The sequence below is a fragment of the Coregonus lavaretus genome (genome assembly GCF_964263955.1).
Source record: "Coregonus lavaretus genome assembly, chromosome: 30".
Classification (NCBI taxonomy): Eukaryota; Metazoa; Chordata; class Actinopteri; order Salmoniformes; family Salmonidae; genus Coregonus; species Coregonus lavaretus.
In genome coordinates this window covers 28,690,675-28,711,681 of record NC_140017.1, presented here as the reverse complement: position 1 = coordinate 28,711,681, position 21,007 = coordinate 28,690,675, and the positions used below count along the sequence as shown (strand labels likewise).

The 21,007-nt window shown below is 44.6% G+C and overlaps 1 protein-coding gene across 2 annotated transcripts in view; it reads left to right on the top strand.

Annotated features, from left to right (window-relative positions):
- Positions 1-21,007, top strand: part of LOC311105832 (protein C-ets-1-like) — a 51,262-nt gene that overhangs the window by 1,851 nt on the left and 28,404 nt on the right. The window contains exon 3 of one of the 2 annotated variants that reach the window (XM_084148041.1): positions 2,322-2,478. In XM_084148041.1, coding sequence (XP_084004167.1) covers positions 2,322-2,478 — 157 coding nt within the window. Of the gene's footprint in view, positions 1-2,321; positions 2,479-13,345; positions 13,710-21,007 lie in introns of those variants that run through there. The other variant, XM_084148042.1, reaches the window with a different exon arrangement.

Sequence of the window (21,007 nt, the reverse complement as noted above, 5' to 3'; positions counted from 1 at the left end):
GCAAAACAATTATTACCACCTAACCATGTTGGCAGTAAATACTTAGAAGTGTGAGGCCCAACCATCACTGAGTCTATTTGGAGCCATGCAGAGCACCCCCACAGAACAACACAACACTTTATACCACGTAATACCATCTTGATGTGCTATAGAGCAGGCTATTTAGGCTATTTGTAAACACAGTCTTTTTAACGCCTTCCAATTGAAAGGTCCATATGAATACAGCCTGTCAGATCACAGGAATCAGGGACATTGGGATTCCTGTCAGGTGAGCTCTGAAAGGTGAAGGCTGAGAAGCTCTGGCAGAAATGTTCCCATTTGTATGCAGAATGCAGCCCCGTTAGACAAAGAGGATGAGGTCACATGCAAATATCAACCCAACCTGGCTCCAGTACAAAACATGGAGGGATAAAGCTCCCTCGCCCCTAATTGGCTCGTGTGGTTCTGCTTGCCTTTGAAATTGAGATTACTGTACCCGAGGCCAGACGTGGTCAAAAGGTGAACCCGGGTTGCCACTGTATTAGTAGAGAAGGGCCTCTGATTCCCCTGCCCTCTTCCTTGATAATTTTTCATGTTATTCTGGATGCAAAGGAAAAGAAATGGCCGAAGTTTCCATGTTTTGTGACCATGTCCTGTAAGGAAAGACTGTGGAAGAGGCTGTAGTTGAATTGCCCCTGACTCTCCTACTTTTACATATCAGATGTCTGGCCTCAAAGGTTCATCCACACAAGGGATGGAGGACTCCCGGCAACCTACTTTTGCTGAACCTCCAATATCACTTTACAGCAGTGGAGGCTGCTGAGGGGAGGACGTCTCATAATAATGGCTACACCAGAACTAATGGAATGGCATCAAACAAATGGAAACCATGTGTTTGATGTATTTGATACCATTCCACCTATTCCGCTCCAGCCGTTACCACGAGCCCGTCCTCCCCAATTAAGGTGCTCCCAACCTCCTGTGCTTTACAGTGCCGATACGACTGCCCCGCTTCCCCTGGCTATCACTCCCCTCTCCCTGCCAGACTGGACTGATAGTGCCGTCATCGGCCCACGTACCCCCTAGAGACTTCCCTAGATTAGGCTCCCTAGTCCCCTCTCACTCACTATTAGCTGGCTGTAAAGCTGACAGCCTACTGATAAACCCTGCATCGCTTTAACAAGAGTCCTTATCAGATGGGCAGTCAGTCAGGTACCCTGATCTGAGGTCTCTGCTCCTAGGACCGACCAGGCGGTAGTCAGTTAAGTGGTGGGGTTACAGGAGCCACCACTATTGTCCCTATGGTGAGCTGATAAAGCTGATCGATGGAAACTGCTACTGTGGAGGCTCCTATGCTTCTTGCTACTGGTCATCACATCCCTGCCAGGTATGCATCAAATGTCATTTCCAGAGTATTACCAGAGTATAAACACCCATATCTTGAAGTAGTGCATCATAACTGCATCATGTTCCATGTGCTTTGCTTAGTGTGATTATCAATGGACATTTTTCTCAGAATAGTCCTGACCCGTTTTATACTCTCCTGATATCTCTTGTATCCACATACATATAGTATTCATATCTGGTCCTCCTCCCAACTACTCATTCACTTTGGACCTCCCCTCAGTCCAATCTCACATGCGAACGTTGCTGTGATCAACAGGATGAAACAAAGATAAACCTATTGAATCAAATTTAGCTTTTGTTTTATCTGTATGGAAAGCATTAAAAAAAACCAGCTCCACTCCAAAATAGTATTTTTAAAACTCTAGCTTGGTCTCTTCCCCCCATACAATCGAGCTCATTGACGTTCTTACAGTAAGTCAGTAAACTGTTGACTCACATTATGTACAGTAAGTAAACACAGTTTAAAAGTAAACAAGACGTGAGGTTGAGATACTGTATACTGCATCTGTGCCTTGCTGTTGCTGTAGGGACCAGGTTAGGGCTGGGCGATACATTGTCTTTTAAGGTATACTGGTATGGATTTTTACAATACCATCTATAAAGGTAATTTAGTACAGTGCTAAATAAATGAAAAATTCTACAAATTGGACTACTTCACTTTCAGTTTTGTCCTAGTTTGGTTGAGTGTAAAACTATTAGAATGGAGAAAGCCCATTAAAACCACTTAGAATTCATTTGTTGCCATCCTCGGGTCATGCACTACTCATGAAACAGATTTCAAATGTATATTATTCAGAAAAATAAAATACCACCAAATACCGCCATACCATCAAAAATAAGAAACATATTGTGATATGATACTTTGGCCATTTCGCCCAGCCTAGACCATGTCCAGGCCCAGTGAGTTAACCCCCTGCTGTGTGTTGCCTTCACAGAGGCAGAGTGGAGGGGTGGCTATGGGACCACTGACCCAGCTCCCTGGCATGGTGGTTCACCCCCAGCAGCAGCAGCACTACCCCCCATCCAGACCCCTCTACCTCCAGGACGTCACCCTGCAGGAGGTCCCCAACAGACACGACCTCGCACCCACAGGTAGGAGCCAAAGTAAGCCTCTGACTAAGACCAAATCCTATAGAACACTGTTTTTTTGCCTGTTTGTTCATGTCACTGCACTTAATACAGTAAATTAACCAAGCAAAGTAAAATATGCCTTTTAAATTTCACAAAGGAACACATGTATTGCCTCATATAAATGGAAACTAGATTGGGGTAAAATGGAAATGAGATTGGGGTGAAACATATTGTTCATTGTGAATTATGTGTTCACTGGAAACAAAGGACTTTGTGTGGAGGGGTGTGGCAAATGAACTGTGACACACAGGCACACACACCCCCCATCCCCACATCTTACATGGACACACACGCAAACACACGCAAACACACACACACACCAATCCAGGCAGTCCGTCTTGCTCCAGAGTGCTGCATGCAGAGCGGCCAGCTGAGCGGCCCCGGAGACCTCTGTGGGTCTTCTCCTCCCTGGGGACCATGGTGACGTTGATCCCAGGGCCAATGCCTTTACCAGATGCCTCCTCCTCTCCTCCTCTGGGGACAGCCACATGCCCCGCATTTTTCTTCCTGCACTCGTTTTTTTCTGCAGATTATTTTAAACTGGAACATTCCTCCCAGTGCGTTGCCTCTGTTTGACTTGACTCTGGCCTCCCTCGTTCTTAAGAGTGATTTATTCAGGGGACTGGGACACACGCCATGGGGGGGAGTGGGGGGGGTGCTTAGGCCGGGCAGCAGCTTTCTTCCGTCTCCTCCCAGGCTGGATGCAGGGGGCAGGAGGGCCAAAGGGCGGCCGTCTTTTTCCCAAGCCTCTGGTTCCCCTCGGGGGATTGGGTCGGGGATGGATCTGATGGGATTTGCTAATGTTTGTTGCTGGAGACACACTCCTTTGGAGCCTCCAGTGCTTCCAATGCTAAACCGTTGACATAAACATTATCAAGTGGAAAAAAACGACCTCCAGTTGAACTCCTCCTCTCCCTCATGATGGTGATCAAGTAAACCACTGCCGTTCATTGGTCCGCGCAATGCAACCACCTGTAGAGGAAATTAGAGTAATTTAGTGACCCCACAGAGTGTCATTTACATGTTGTTGTGTAGCCTCCCAGTATATGGAGCTGAAGCCTCCAAACCAGGTCAGTAACCCTTGACACACTCCACTGCCTGAAACTGTTGATCTGACCCATATGTTTCTCAAACTTAAATATTTTGACTTCTTAACCAGAGTCGTTTGAGATCATTTCAATAACCTACTGAAAATCAACTAGTAAGGATAGATGTGAAGAAGTCTTCTTTGGCTGACTGTACCACCAGCAGACGTGCTCTTTCTTTCCTGAAGCCACACTTTACCATGTGTGTAAGCTTGGCCCGCTTATGAGGCCACTCCTGCACCTTGCTTAGCTTTGAACACGTTTGTGTGTGCTTCCCTTTCATATTTTACAGCCCAAGTCACAGTGCACAATTAATCAATGCCATATTGAACAGGTATTACATTTTTCCTTTCATGGAACCAATGCAATTAAACACAGATACCACCTCAACTGCTGTTGAGTCAGGTCAACATGATGGAAAATGACCGCCTGTGTGTCAGTATCCACCTAGAATGTCCAATACATTATACAACTTGTGAAGAACCTCTTTCTGTTTCACTATGTGTTCGGCCAATACAATCTGCCCTGGTTCCCTTTCACAGAAATGGCAGCTACATAATATCAGCACAGGTGAACTGAGTACTGGGGCCAGTAATGAAAATGTTATTTACTTTTGATAGAGTAACACAACTCAAAGTTTGAAAGACTGACTTCCTCATACAGTACTGTAACACCCTTTTAGTTTACATGAGATGACTTTGTTGGACTTTGTGGATTTATAGCATGTTGTTACAGTAACCTGTGCGAGAGAGCTAAGAGCTGATGTGGTGAAGGGATGTTGTATGTTAAAGGGCCTTTGCATGTTTGGCCCGAGCCCACTGTCACATACAGCTTTCTGACATCCGCCATGCCATAGCACTGTTTACAATACCCCCCACTCTCCTCTCTTTTACATCTTTTACATCTCCTTTCCACTCATCTCTCACAGAAAGCTGGCCACTCTCACACCGCTGGGTCTGATCATAAACGCCCTCTTAGAGATCCACTGTGTGTGTGCTGCACAGTCTCACTGAAACCCAGAAATGCACACACACACACACACACACACACACACACACACACACACACACACACTTCCGGTAGTCGCTCACACCCCACATATCCATTCATTAAATTCACTCCAGTTCTCTGGCATGTATTGTATTACTGTATCCTCCCTTTCAGTAAATAGCCCACTTCCACACACATCCACTCCCAGGCACTCATGATCTCACTGTACATTTAAACATACACTCCCATTTAGAACACACAGCTGTGATATGGAACCCAGGGACCATTGGCCTGGGTTTTATTTGATGTGATTTAACAGCTGGATAGTAGGGAGGGGGGAGAAAAGGGGGAGAGGTAAGGGGAAAGAAGTCACAGGGCCAGGGCTGGGGGTGGTGGGAAGGAGGGAGGGAGGGAGGGAGGGATGAGGGGAGGGGGGAGAGATTGTGGAGGAGGGGGGGGGGGGGTAGCCTCTGATGAGGGGCACGTCTTTTCTACGAGTAAACAGGCAGCCTGCTGGGGTCTGGAGGTTATGGGAAAGGAGGAAACAGCGATGCTAATCAGGCTGGAGCACACTTCCCCCAACAATAAAACAAAATGGGGGAGAACGGAAAAAAGAGAGACAACTCTGGAGCAGAGGGTCACATCGCAGCCCCACTTCGCTAGGCTATGTTTTTGCGAGTGGTTGTAGTAGTGACATTGGCTTTGTTTGTAGTGATAGCTGATAAGCTGGAATTGTGTCTGGGGATGGCACAGCCATCAGGCATACTTAAAAATAGTTCTCTAGAGAGCCTCTGTATGTAGTGGCATATACCAGTCCTGGGAAAGGTAAGTGGGGTCAGTTCCTCTACTGTGACTAACCAGTGACCACATATACAGAACATTCAGTCTTCAAGGACATATTGTACAATCACTGGGAGCGGTGATGCAAGTAATGCCAGCTCATCGGAAAGGTGGAACATGTGGGTATGATCCTAGAAAATACCTCTATTGTAAAAATGCTATTATGTGGCTTAGTAATACCTACTGTCATTACACCCTTATGAGTATGTCAGGACTGAACAATGCGTCGGTGTCGATAACAGGTAATGAGTATGTCATTGTTATTATCATAATGGTATCATAATCATATTACATTATTATAGAGTGAGCTTTTATAGTCAACCAATCAGTCCAGCTAGTGATTTTAACACAATATTGTAATGAAAAGAAGCTTATAATAAACAGGCTGTAGTCTAGCTGGGGAGACGAGGGGCTTTCCTTTAGCTGCAGGGGGTGGTGGATCAGTGAGCTCTCTCTCTCTCTTTGTTATAGAGAAGGAGGGAGGCCTGGGGTGGGTGATTGAATTATCTGCACAATGGAGTGATGGGGGGCACGTGGTAGCACTAATGGAGGAAGAGATGTCCTTTTTAGCGATGCTAATTGTTCAGAAAGAGCTTTTGTTCAGGCAGTTCCAGAACCACCCCCCGCATACTCACTCAAACATACAGTGCCTTGCAAAAGTATTCATCCCCCTTGGCGTTTTTCCTATTTTGTTGCATTACAACCTGTAATTATAAAATGATTTTTTTTGTTGAATTTCATGTAATGGACATACACAAAATAGTCTAGATTGGTGAAGTGAAATGAAAAAAACATTATAAAAAATAAATAAAGGAAAAGTGGTGCGTGCATATGTATTCACCCCCTTTGCTATGAAGTCCCTAAATAAAAACTGGTGCAACCAATTACCTTCAGAAGTTACATAATTAGTGAAATAAAGTCCACCTGTGTGAAATTTAAGTGTCACATGATCTGTCACATGATCTCAGTATATATACACCTGTTCTGAAAAGCCCCAGAGTCTGCAACATCACTAAGCAAGGGGCACCACCAAGCAAGCGGCACCATGAAGACCAAGGAGCTCTCCAAACAGGTCAGGGACAAAGTTGTGGAGAAGTACAGATCAGGGTTGGGTTATAAAAAAATATCAGAAACTTTGAACATCCGACGGAGCACCATTAAATCCATTATTCAAAAATGGAAAGAAATTGCACCACAACAAACCTGCCAAGAGTGGGCCGCCCACCAAAACTCACGGACCAGGCAAGGAGGGCATTAATCAGAAAGGCAACAAACAGACCAAAGATAACCCTGAAGGAGCTGCAAATCTCCACAGCGGAGATTGGAGTATCTGTCCATAGGACCACTTTAAGCCGTACACTCCACAGAGCTGGGATTTACGGAAGAGTGGCCAGAAAAAAGCCATTGCTTAAAGAAAAAAATAAGCAAACACGTTTGGTGTTCGCCAAAAGGCATGTGGGAGACTCCCCAAACATATGGAAGAAGGTATTCTGATCAGATGAGACTAAAATTTAGCTTTTTGGCCATCAAGGAAAACGCTATGTCTGGCACAAACCCAGCACCTCTCATCACCCCGAGAACACCATCCAGGCAGGGACTGGGAAACTGGTCAGAATTGAAGGAATGATGGATGGCGCTAAATACAGGGATATTCTTGAGGGAAACCTGTTGGTCTTCCAGAGATTTGAGACTGGGAAGGAGGTTCACCTTCCAGCAGGACAATGACCCTAAGCATACTGCTAAAGCAACACTCAAGTGGTTTAAGGGGAAACATTTAAATGTCTTGGAATGACCTAGTCAAAGCCCAGACCTCAATCCAATTGAGAATCTGTGGTATGACTTAAAGATTGCTGTACACCAGCGGAACTCATCCAACTTGAAGGAGCTGGAGCAGTTTTTCCTTGAAGAATGGGCAGAAATCCCAGTGGCTAGATGTGCCAAGCTTATAGAGACATATCCCAAGAGACTTGCAGCTGTAATTGCTGCAAAAGTTGGCTCCACAAAGTATTGACTTTGGGGGGGTGAATAGTTAGTTATTCATGCTCAAGTTTTCTGTTTTTTTGTCTTATTTTTTGTTTGTTTCACAAGAAAAAATATTTTGCATTTTCAAAGTGGTAGGCATGTGGTGTAAATCCATTTTAATTCCAGGTTCTAAGGCAACAAAATAGGGAAAATGCCAAGGGGGGTGAATACTTTCGCAAGCCACTGTACATACGGTCACACGCACGCACGCACGCACACACACACAAACACATAGCCTGTGGTTCTGTCCCTACTGGAGGCCTGTGATCTCAGCAGGACTGCATCAAGCCTGTGGCATCCCCAGACGGCTAAGAGACAAGGGCCCACAAGGATCCCAGTGTGTGTGTGTGTGTGTGTGTGTGAATGAGTGACTGATCAATAACCCGCTAAGTGGTACCTAAGAACAGGGAGGCCAATCCAGTCATGCCATACCCATTGGCTGGTGGGAACAGAAGAAGATTTTTTCATTTCAGTACTGTTCTCCACTACCTACAACCCCTAGTGTCTGGGTTTCATATTGTAGCAAAAAGACCAACATGCAAACGTGTTGCATTTTAAGGCAGATAAAGAAACAACAGCTCACCAACAATTTCCCAGCCTTTGTTTCTAAGCAAATCATACTGTAAAACATAATTGTAAATCTAATCATATCTAAAACCAGGAGGAAGCATGTCATCATGATGTAACCAAGGAATGACGCCCAAAACTTAAAGAGAGGGACCGATGTCAAAAGAAGGTGAGCTTCAATCCCCAGGATATACAATAGGTCATAGGTTAACCTTTCAGCTAGCTAGCTGTCAGTTAACCTCTGGTAGCAGCAGCAGGTCGTTTCAGTTAACCCCTGGTAGAAGCAGCATGTCCTTTCAGCTAGCTAGCACTCAGTTAACCCCTGGTAGCAGCAACAGATCCTTTCAGTTAACCCCTGGTAGCAGCAGCAGGTCCTTTCAGTTAACCCCTGGTAGTAGCAGCAGGTCCTTTCAGCTAGCTAGCTGTCAGTTAACACCTGGTAGCAGCAGCAGGTTCTTTCAGTTAGCTATCTGTCAGTTAATCCCTTGTAGCAGCAGCAGGTTCTTTCAGTTAGCTATCTGTCAGTTAACCCCGGGTAGCAGCAGCAGGTCCTTTCAGCTAGCTAGCTGTCAGTTAACCCTTGGTATCAGCAGCAGGTCCTTTCAGCTAGCTAGCTGTGAGTTAACCCCTGGTAGCAGCAGCAGGTCCTTTCAGCTAGCTAGCTGTCAGTTAACCCCGGGTAGCAGCAGCAGGTCCTTTCAGCTAGCTAGCTGTCAGTTAACCCCTGGTAGCAGCAGCAGGTCCTTTCAGCTAGCTAGCTGTCAGTTAACCCCTGGTAGCAGCAGCAGGTGCACCAGTTACATGTCTGGATTAAGGAGAGGCAGCCAGCCATCGCAGATGTGCCCAAGGAGCAGCTTTGCTATAGCTATGGCTGCTAAACTGCAATGCTATTGCATGAACCCCTAACTGTCAAAACCATGGCAACAGCATTTGCCAGGTGAAGAAGCCACATGTTGCCTGATCTGTGGGACATGATGGTGGTGCTGCTCAGTCTCATTGGGAGGACTGTCACTTACACTTACAATGACATAGAGAGACCTTTTCATTCCCATAAATAACCATTCTTCCTGTAACTGTACAATGTATAAATTACAGGACAATGACCAGTGACTAACTTGTGGTAGTATCCAGGAAACTGTTTGTTTGGGTAAATAACAGTAGCCCCAGTTCTTACAGATCTAGGATTTTAATTTGAGCCAGTTTGCTACAGCAGGAAAAGAATCCTGCAGCAACAGGAAATGTGAATTATTATATGGATTATAATTAATGGAAATTTTTGTAGGGGTTGATACACTTTTCGTAAGGGAAAATCAAGTCTGAAATATCAAAGTGGAAATTACAAACTTTAGAAGCCTTTTAAAACCTCAAATACACTACAAGTTTTACATGCCCTGATTGCAATCCTGCAAATTAAGATCCTACATCTGTACCTGGCTTTTGTAATAAATCAATCAACTTTAATATTTACTCTCAGTTTCTCTTTGAAGCGTTGGTTTTAGTAAAGCGAGACCCAGCTCTTATTCCCTCTGTTGTAACGCTCATGGAAATGAGTTTAGCCTGTCAGAAATATAATACTGAATGAAAACCAGAGTGTATCAATCAAGCGGAAAATGGGTACATCCCCTCTAATTTTTTGTGTCTGTGGAGCTCTCAAAACATTAAACAAAAGTTTATATTCAACTCGACCTATTTTCAGAACTTAGTAAGTTTCAAGCTAAGATATTAAGTACATAGATAGATTAATACCCACTTTAAATGCCATTCTCACATGGATGTTACGTACAGTATAAGGGAGCGAGAGGGGGCATAACGCACCCTCGTTGAAAAGGCCACTCTGCTAGCTCCAGTCCAGATATTAGTCAGCAGCGCTATTAGTCTTAATGGCTGCCCTCAGGCAAAAAGGACCTGGGCTGTCCTTTTAAGTGTAGATACAAGAAGCTCATTAAGCCAAAACAAAGAGGGGCAGTGAGAGGGAGAGAGTGGAGAGTGACTGACTGACTGAAATGAAGTAAGCGGTACCTTTAAACCACCCCTCCCCCTCATACCCATCCCCTGGACGGCCCCTTGTGAGGAGCAGTGAGACCGCAGAGGCCACACAACATCTCTGCCTGGAATTTCCAATACGGCTCATATCTGTCAAGTGAAACATTATCCAGGTTTGCTAATGGAGATGGTGAAAGATCCCTATTTAAAAATCCATACATGATCAATACCCCTGGCTTCCCTACCTCCCAATCCCATTTGGAGATATAGCTACGTACATGCAGAATCATATTGCCTTGCAAATTAGGATGGACCATATTGACTTACAGTGGGGAAAAAAAGTATTTAGTCAGCCACCAATTGTGCAAGTTCTCCCACTTAAAAAGATGAGAGAGGCCTGTAATTTTCATCATAGGTACACGTCAACTATGACAGACAAAATGAGAAAAAAAAGATCCAGAAAATCACATTGTAGGATTTTTTATGAATTTATTTGCAAATTATGGTGGAAAATAAGTATTTGGTCAATAACAAAAGTTTCTCAATACTTTGTTATATACCCTTTGTTGGCAATGACACAGGTCAAACGTTTTCTGTAAGTCTTCACAAGGTTTTCACACCCTGTTGCTGGTATTTTGGCCCATTCCTCCATGCAGATCTCCTCTAGAGCAGTGATGTTTTGGGGCTGTCGCTGGGAAACACGGACTTTCAACTCCCTCCAAAGATTTTCTATGGGGTTGAGATCTGGAGACTGGCTAGGCCACTCCAGGACCTTGAAATGCTTCTTACGAAGCCACTCCTTCGTTGCCCGGGCGGTGTGTTTGGGGTCATTGTCATGCTGAAAGACCCAGCCACGTTTCATCTTCAATGCCCTTGCTGATGGAAGGAGGTTTTCACTCTGTATCTCACGATACATGGCCCCATTAATTCTTTCCTTTACACGGATCAGTCGTCCTGGTCCCTTTGCAGAAAAACAGCCCCAAAGCATGATGTTTCCACCCCCATGCTTCACAGTAGGTATGGTGTTCTTTGGATGCAACTCAGCATTCTTTGTCCTCCAAACACGACGAGTTGAGTTTTTACCAAAAAGTTATATTTTGGTTTCATCTGACCATATGACATTCTCCCAATCCTCTTCTGGATCATCCAAATGCACTCTAGCAAACTTCAGACGGGCCTGGACATGTACTGGATTAAGCAGGGGGACACGTCTTGCACTGCAGGATTTGAGTCCCTGGCGTCGTAGTGTGTTACTGATGGTAGGCTTTGTTACTTTGGTCACAGCTCTCTGCAGGTCATTCACTAGGTCCCCCCGTGTGGTTCTGGGATTTTTGCTCACCGTTCTTGTGATCATTTTGACCCCACGGGGTGAGATCTTGCGTGAAGCCCCAGATCGAGGGAGATTATCAGTGGTCTTGTATGTCTTCCATTTCCTAATAATTGCTCCCACAGTTGATTTCTTCAAACCAAGCTGCTTACCTATTGCAGATTCAGTCTTCCCAGCCTGGTGCAGGTCTACAATTTGTTTCTGGTGTCCTTTGACACCTCTTTGGTCTTGGCCATAGTGGAGTTTGGAGTGTGACTGTTTGAGGTTGTGGACAGGTGTGTTTTATACTGATAACAAGTTCAAACAGGTGCCATTAATACAGGTAACGAGTGGAGGACAGAGGAGCCTCTTAAAGAAGAAGTTACAGGTCTGTGAGAGCCAGAAATCTTGCTTGTTTGTAGGTGACCAAATACTTATTTTCCACCATAATTTGCAAATTAATTAATTAAAAATCCTACAATGTGATTTTCTGGATATTTTTTTCTCAATTTGTCTGTCATAGTTGACGTGTACCTATGATGAAAATTACAGGCCTCTCTCATCTTTTTAAGTGGGAGAACTTGCACAATTGGTGGCTGACTAAATACTTTTTTCCCCCACTGTATCTAGCTATGTTATTTTGTGTATGCAGACCTGTGTAGATTGGATGCTGATACATTGGCTAAATCCAATGTCACTGTATTGTTTGTTTGAGGCATTAATTCCACAGCTCACACACAATGAAACGATTATACTTTATCCGTCTACTTCTACCAGTAATATTGTCTTGGACAGACCCTCTTACTGTTGTCAACATCACTAGGTTCCACTAAAGAAGCAAAGCGACCTGCATGTGACAATTGCAATGACAATCTGTTGCCATGGCAGGTAATTTCCTTATGGTTGTCATTGTTCCAAGTGGAGCACCAGCACTCGTTCTCTCTCGCTTAGATATTCAGTCATTCTCCTACAAGAGGCAGAACTAAATCTTGATTCAATGTCCAAAATGACACACTGATTGTCCCTCATCAGAGTAGCGTAAAAAACAGACTAAAACATATACAATAGCTCATAGATAAAACAGTAACCCTTACAAATCAAATTAGCAGTGATGGCCATGATGACAGGGGCCCCAATTTGATTTGTGATTTTTGGATGTGTTTCAAGTTTCAGCAGCATCAAATCCTGTGCATTCTCCCAAGACGTCATCCCTGAGAGGCAGTTCTGTAAAAAGGCCTGCTTGGTTTTTATTGATCAGTACAAGGTGAACAGGAAATACTCTGAGGTGTTTATGAGGGCCGGTTACAACTTATGAGGACGCTTGGACCCTTGGAATTGGACACAGACGGTCTCCTTAGCCTGGGATGCTTTGTATACTGGTCTATCAGATGCTAAACAATCCTCCCACACCTTTCTTTTAACTTGTGCTTTAGGGTGACTGTGAGAAAGTTGCATAAACGATGCGAATTGTATAGGGTTATTGACTCACTGTATTAGGTCTCTATCAGAATAATTATGTCATTTGTTCAACATTTTAATTGAAGACCTTCCTATAATGTTTCAGAAAAGTTGCCTTATGGGAGTCTTTGACATTAGGATTATAGAACATGGATGAATTTATGTAGGTCTATTGCTGTGTGTTAAAACTTTAAACAAAACGAATCTCTAAATACAAGAAGTAAGTTAACTAATCAGATGTTCAAAATAGCCTACTATCAGCCTCCGAATTTGACTAATTTACGGGAACGTGGATCATTGTTTCTCACAGAAAGATAGTGGGCAAGAATGTAATTGAATTGTGAATCACTGGTGGAATTCGTTTTGCATCGCCTGATGCCCCGCTTTTAGTGGAGATGTCACTTAAGGACCAATGGAATGGTCTAAAATGAGAACACTCTTCACCCGGGGAACCGAGCAATGCAAAACAAACTCGACCACTGGCGGTCGAAACACCGCCCCTTCAGATGTCAGTCGTACATTTAGGCTCCACGGAGGAAACAACCTCTTCCGTGCTGTTCAGTCAGAGCGACAGAAACGCCCTGACGGAGATAGGAGGGAGGGAAGGAGAGAGAGAAAGAGAGAGAGACGCTAAAGAGAGAGGGAGAGTAGCGGAGAAAGAGCGATTGAAAGAGAAGTTTGTAGCCTACTGGAGAAATGTTGGTGGAGATAAATTGAAGCGGGAGGACAAGAAAAACTCAATATTGTTTTGGAGTAAATCTAAACTTTATTGGACGGTAAGGGAAGAAAACAATTGTTCATAAATTGTCTCGGAACTGTTGTGTTAGAGAGAGAGAGACAAATAGAGCATCCCGTTATCGAACAAATTTATCTGATGATCATGACGGCAGCTGTCGATATGAAACCGACATTAATCATCATAAAGTCTGAAAGAATGGACGGTGAGTAAATCAACTTTTGTACTTTGACATAATATAACATTGTAATTACAGTAGCCTATGCTCCACATGTTTCATAACGCCCGGCGCATAGCGGCTTGCATTTCAAACTTGGGTCAACTTCTGTAAGGCAAAATGCCATCCTATGTAGTGCAGCGTGTATCAGTGGAGGTGATAAGTATTTCCCTATGATTAAGCCATCATGTAGCCTAACGGGACATAATGTCCGGGTCCTATCGCGTCTCCATAATTGTTGTGCATGCAAAACATTATTTTTCGATAAATGTTTGTGGATCCAGACAGTTGTGTTGGATAAAATAATGTACAAGGGAAAATTTTGTTTTACGTAACTCTTACACAATTTAGGCTACAGTACATTATGCTTGCGTCATAACCAACTCATAACCTACAAAAGGAATGATATCCTCCGTTTACATAATTGTATTTCTTAATCGTGTATCTCATGTTCAGTAGAAATGATGCAGGGACTAGTCTGTTTATACCGGTCTAAAGCTCTGTATCACAAGGCTAGACTGTAGGCTACAGCTGCTGCTGCTGAATGCTGCACTAGACTGACAATCATATTTCAGAGGATGAAGAGTTAATTTATGAGAAGACATGATTTAACTATTTTACCTATATGAACACTTAGTTCAACTATGGTAAATGACATAAGACTAAAGCAATCAGTGTGACATTGTGCATAAGCATGTTAAAAATATATATTTTAATTTGACAGTTGACACTTTTCTTAATTCATAAAATGTTTGTTAATTTGAACACATTATTATTGATGGAGGTTTACAGTAGCCTTTTGCCTTTAGTGTGTGCCTTTTGGTATAATAAAAAATGGTCTGTTCAAATGACTTCCCGCTCTAGAGTTTGCCTTCTCTTTCATGCTGAGATCATGCCTCTCCGGGCACCTACTATCACAGTCTCATCTCCTCTCCCAATCACAGCCCATCTAACGGCCTCTCCCAGTCTCCCTCCCTGGCCACCCAGAGTTGCCCCAGCCCCAGCACAGGGAGGGGGTGTCATATCAGGCATGCTGCTCTGTCTGCATGGGAGACCACCACTGGTGCCCAGTCATCAGTACTCCTGCTCTCCTTTCCCCCTCTCCTCTCCTCTCCTCCTCCTTGTGCTGAGTGGTTTAGCCAGCGTCTCCAGAGAGAACCAGAGGCAGACGGGGGTGATGAGTGTGCAGGACTGAGGGCTGGATATCCTGCCTGCTGCCCGTAAGGCCAGGCCAGGTTGCACTGGGCCGGGGCATGGAGACAAGCCCACACGACACAGTGTTTGTGTCTGTATTTAGATCTTTGTGGTTTAATTCCCCTCAAAGTGACTCTGTTCTTTTACAGGCTGATTTCACTCTTTCTTCCTTCATTGATAGGGCTGACTGGGCTTTAGTAGCTAACATCAGGCTAATAATCAGACAAGTTTGTAGCTTCAAAAGTGTGCCAGTTGTTAAGGTGGCAAAGGCTTGAGACGTCATGGAAACATGATACATACACTACTCAGTAACCCAATACGCTGAAAAAAAGGAAGATTGTGTAATGACTCCTTGAGGTGAAGCACCGGTGATGTGTTCACCACATTCACTCAGATTACACCTGCAGAAGGAACACGCACGCACGCACACACACACACACATAGGAATGGTAACACACTCATGTATAAAAGTTGCTGACAGCTGCAGTGGGGTTGCCAAAACATACCGCTATCTTGCAAAGCCATTTCGCAAAGCTAGCTCCCTCTTCCTCTGTCGACCGTGTGTGCTGGGGTCAGGCTGTATCTGCCAAGGCTCTCTACATCAGACATACACATGACATCTACTCCTTCCAGTTTCTATGTAGCTAGCTTCTCTCACTGCAAATAGGACAGTAGACCAGTGGCCCACTGATGAACTGAACCCTTCCTGCTCCCTCTGATCCAAAGAGGAAATTGCGATGTTCCTCTTTTGCTGGTTTATACTAATCTAGGCATGATAGAACATGACAGGCTCTTTGTCTGTGAATGGTGGAAAGGGTTAAGTGAGCTATAGAGTGATGATACCTAGGCAGAGGATTTGGTTAGTAACATTCACTCTAAGATACAGGTATCACTTTTCTCTCTCTCTCTCTTTCTCTCTAAATGTGCACATGCACGTCACACACACACACACACACACACACACACACACACACACACACACACACACACAGCAAGACAATAGGATTAAGTGGTTGGAGTACATCTCATTGTCTTGTTTATTTTTCTATCTTTGTGAAGGTGCAGCTAGTGTCAGTTTACTGAAGCTTTTTTCACTCTATCCCACTGAGGTAATTCCTTTTAAGTGCCTACAGACTGTGGAGGTTAGGGGTGATCCCAAACAAAGCTGTTTACATTCCACAAAGCAAGTTCCTGAGTGTTGCAGTAGTAGTACTGACATAGTAGATCCTTCATTCCCACACAGAAGTCAGATTCTTTGGAATTCCAAAAAGTAGTGTCAATGATATATTGGGAAATACAAGTGAAAGCTTTCCACAAGCAAGTGAATACTTGGCAATAAAGTGCTGCTATATTGAATTAGATATGTACTGTAAGCCCAGTACAACGTAGTGCATGGTGCAGTAGCGGATTACCTCGTTTATCAAGTAGCCATAACAAAACTATAAAGCTAAGGAGTGGAACTACGAAGGCTATGATAAGTCCGATTTCTTCTCAAGATGGAGGGTGTCGGATTGCAAAATAACAGGGCTTATTTTTCTGATTTGAAAAAAATGTAGCTTATGGCTTCTTTACGGTACTGTATATACACTACTCCTACCATCCTGTATCGTGTATAAGGACATGTGCTGTCCTATACTGACTGAGTCCTCCCTGCATGGTCTAGGATCCCTCTCTCTCTGTTCGTCAGGTCTGCAGGTCAGGGTTCATTGACTGAGAGGAATGTGTGTGGCAGGCAGGCCTGCTGGGTGGGAGTCTCCCTTTTATCTGATTAAGATGCGGCTGCTTGTCTTAACTGGCACGCTGCACCACCGGGCCGGGCGGCTGCACTCAGAACCCCCTATGCCATCACATACCCTAGCCACACACTGCCAGCCAGGGCCCTCAACGGGCCAGGAGCCAGAGACTGAGGCTCGACCCATCCCTCCCCGGGTGGGTGCCTGTTGGCATGGTGAGGTGTGTTTTCCTTCTAGGCAGGGTGGCTTAAATAAGCGTGTGTCGGCTGAGGGCTGGTTTGAAGGTGTCAGCACTCCTTCAGTAGTGGGGTGTAAAATGCAAAATGTGCCCGTGTTTGAGCCCGCCTGGCCACTTGGTAGCTGTGCAAACAGCGGTGGGGCGATCCAGCCTCCTCTGATGTGGGTTCCTGTTGCTGGACCCAACAGAACAAACACGTTTGCTCAGGTCCATTTCACTTTGCCAAGTCAAGTAATGGCCAACCAGGATGTTAGATCAAAAGCACTTTTCGGTGCCTGGTATTTGGTGCTGTGCCCATAGTAATTAGACAGTGTTTACCTAAACAATGTCTCCATAATGCCAGGCTGCTGTCGTGCCCAATGACCATTGGATGTCCAGTCTCCTGAATGGCCCACAGTGAAGGGCAGACGTTTCAAAGAATGGGCTGTTGGTAGAATGGTTGTCTATGAGGAGGAGTACTTTACTACTGGCCACAATGACCCAGTGTCTCTGCTGTGAATGGGCTGTGATGTCACCCTATAATATCATTAAATGGGTATCTCCTCCCTCCTCCTCCTCCTTCGTTCATTCATCTCTCTGACCATAGTCTTGCCCTGTTAATCTGTGAAACGTTATCGTGCATGGGCAATATCGGGATGTCTCTCTTGTGACTACACACATTAATTTAGCCTTTTAGAGCTTAGTCATATAAAAATAGGCGTGCTACCTTGTGATACATCAGTGTGCAAAATAGTAAACATATGTGGAGGGAGAGAGCAAGAAAGGCATTTGAAGGTGTGGCACATACTGTAAGATGTGCTGAAAGCATAGGCATGTGTGGAATCGTATTGAAAAATGTAATTTGGTTGTACTCAAAATCTTTTTGAAGTCCTATAACGGTATGTGAACTTTTTGAAAGATCATATCTTTAGACCGTGTCAGAAACATCCGAGTAGATTCATCTCTTGGAGTGTAATCTTCACCAATAAACCTTCTCGAGACGGCAACCAAAACAAAGAAATAGCACGTCCCTGAGTTGGGAAAGAAGAAGTAACAAGCTTGGAGGTATTTTACAGCCTCCGCCCTCTCATTCCTCCTCTCCTCCGCTCCCCCGCTCCTCCTCTCCCTCCTCTTTTCCATCCTCTCTGTGGGCCACATGAGCATCTCTCAGTCTAACGTCACCTCAGGCCTTGATGTGGCGTCGGCCTGTCTCATCCCAGCCATCTGTCAGTCTCTGCTAATCACTGAGTCACAGCACCAGCCGCACCACCGCGTGCCACCGGCTGCCTCCTGCTGCCTCCTGCTGCCACAGGCCCTTCCTCTCCCCATTACTTCACATTACTGGGCTGACTGGGAGAGCTGACTGAGAACTGACTGGTGCCTCACCAAACCATGGCTGTGCCTGGAGGTATGGCTAACCACCTCCCACGCGTCCCACCATTCCCTCTGCGTTGCACTACAAGTATTTCTGTCCCCATATTGCTGTTTTACAGTTCCTCATCAGGAGGTTGTTTGCCCAGAGTAAAGGATACTTTGCCTGGTATACACATCAATCTGGTGTCCTCCGAGGCCGGCCCGGTCTTTTGCTTATGGCCAGCGAACCAGATTTTCCTCTTTCCCTTTTGTATGCATTTTCTGTTTTCTACAGACCACCTGTTTTTGGAGTCAGCATGTGGTAGTTTTGTAATCAGGCTAGTAGTGAACGTCCCATGAGCTAAAGACTGCGCTTTAATGTATGTCAACCCTACTACATTAGAGGGGTATTGACAAACAGGTCTGCTCTCCTTAGCAGAGAACAATAAGGAAAGCTGTGGCGGGGGAGGAGAGCTCTCTTATGTAGGTGAGGCTCTGTGGCGATCTCATGTCGAGTCGGGCCTCAGTGACGCAGGCAAAGTCAAATCCGAGGCACATGTGCTCTGGCACCCCAAGGAGGGGAGGTTGGGGCCGGGGGTTGGGCTCAGGCTGGGGTTGTTTGGGAGTTGGATGTTTGGAACAGCTGGATGCCTTAGCTTGGCCTGGCTCCTTCTCTCTCTTTCTTCATATCTGCATATTTGGGATGGAGTGAGTGGCCTGGCAATCTCCAGACTGAGTGTTGCTAACGACAATTACTGTGGGCGTCTGGAGGAGGCCCAAGGGCCCGTCCTAATGGGAGCTTGTCTTTGACACCATTCACTTCCACCACTACAGAGCTGCTGGGACACAGTCCACTGGCAGTTTCTCATAAAACCACATTAAGAGGTCTCTCTACATGCTCCTATCCTCAGCCCTCAGAGCTCAGACTCCAGTGTGGTTTTTTTGGGAACTTCTGAGGAAGAAATGACAAAATAGTGAGTAAATGACAACATACTTTTAGATAGACTGATTCATTGCGTCATGTTTACTCATGTCAAGAGGAACACAATGTTAAGTTCAGTCATTCTTTGACGGTGTGAGTCACATCTACTCAATGTTTTGCCAATATGTGCTGTACGTGCGTTTGGATGAGTCTGTGTGTGTGTGAGTGAATGAGTGTTTGCACGCTCGCGTGCATATTTTCCATGAGTTGCTGTTATCCATCTGTTACACATTATTTGATCAGCACACACACAGCTATCTCATTTTGTCTGAAGTGTTGCATTGCGTCAAAAAACACCTACATTGAGATAGAGGTAAAAAGTAAGCAGATGTTTGATATGTTTTACAAATATAAGATTGTTTGCCTCTCACTCAAACACTAATTTCAACTCTAAAACAACACTGTTCCATCCTAAATAGAGAGTAATTCATCTATTTGAACTCCAACCATTTTCTTAGGTGGCCCCAGTCATTTTCGGACTCATTAGAGGCACACAAGAAAGCTGTGGGAAGCACATTAGTGATTGTAAAACACCAGAGGAATGTATGGCACGCAACATGAAAACAATGTGGTCTGGAGGGAATTTATTTACCCACTATCCATCTGTCGCCCATGCTTTAGAATGAGCAGAGTGTATTAAGCTGTATGATGTAGAATTGTATCCATGGCTTATAGTGTTTGTGTGCGTAGAGTGTCACAAAGAGAACTGTGGAATGAATTAATATTCCGTTAATATTACATATTCCCTCTACTTTCAGGCGGTATCGCTTCCCGCCACATTTCAGAACGGTGTCAGGAAACTGTACTCACGGAATGTTGTAGTTTGAGCTGAAAACGGGACAAGCATGGTGGGTTTGTTAGAAGAATGCAAGCGAGCGAGTAAACTGTTTGTCAGATATGTCGTGTGTTTGCTTTAACGCCTAAACAGTTCCCTCAGAGCATCCCCTGTGTGTTTACAGCAGGGCTTGGGCCGGGGAAAGCTGCTACATGCCGCTAAGCTCACACCACCTGCTCTGCTCTCTAGCATGGTACTCTAACAGCTAGCCAGAGCCCTGGTTAACTCACAAAGAATATGGAACAGACTTCTTCTGCTTTTTTCCCATGTTCTTTGTCTTCGGTAGATTGGAGTGTTCTGAATTATGCTGTAGGAGTTTTTCATAGAGAGCTAGGGCATTGCACAATGTGTATGTATTTTTGCAGAGTGAGACATTTTGCAACCCAGTCGTCACTTCTATTTTGAAGATGCATAAAACCATCTGCTCTTTCTCTATGATTGAAGTATTAAGTGTATGATCGTGAGCAGCAAGACATGTAGGCGGCTGGCATGGATGGTGAGCATGAGCCATTAGTAAGAGCTTTGTCTGTTTTTCCCCTTCTGCAGAAAGCAGGGAATTTCCACCAGATTTCAAGAGCAACACACTCAGCAACCACCAGGCGTAGCCTGGGATCAATTGAAAAAGGCAGCTAATGTCATCACGCATGAACTGAGACTGGTAAACAATATGGAGGAATTGATTACACATCAGAAGCTAACATGATTTCAAAGATAGAGAAGACAGAGAAAGAGCAGCCATGAGCATTAGCCTCAGAGCCTGGAGAGCTTTTTGCTGTACAGACTGTAGTTATAGGTCTGGTCAACAGTAGTAGGTATAGGTCTGGTCAACAGTAGTAGTAGTTATAGGTCTGGTCAACAGTAGTAGTAGTTATAGGTCTGGTCAACAGTAGTAGTAGTTATAGGTCTGGTCAACAGTAGTAGTAGTTATAGGTCTGGTCAACAGTAGTAGTAGTTATAGGTCTGGTAAACAGT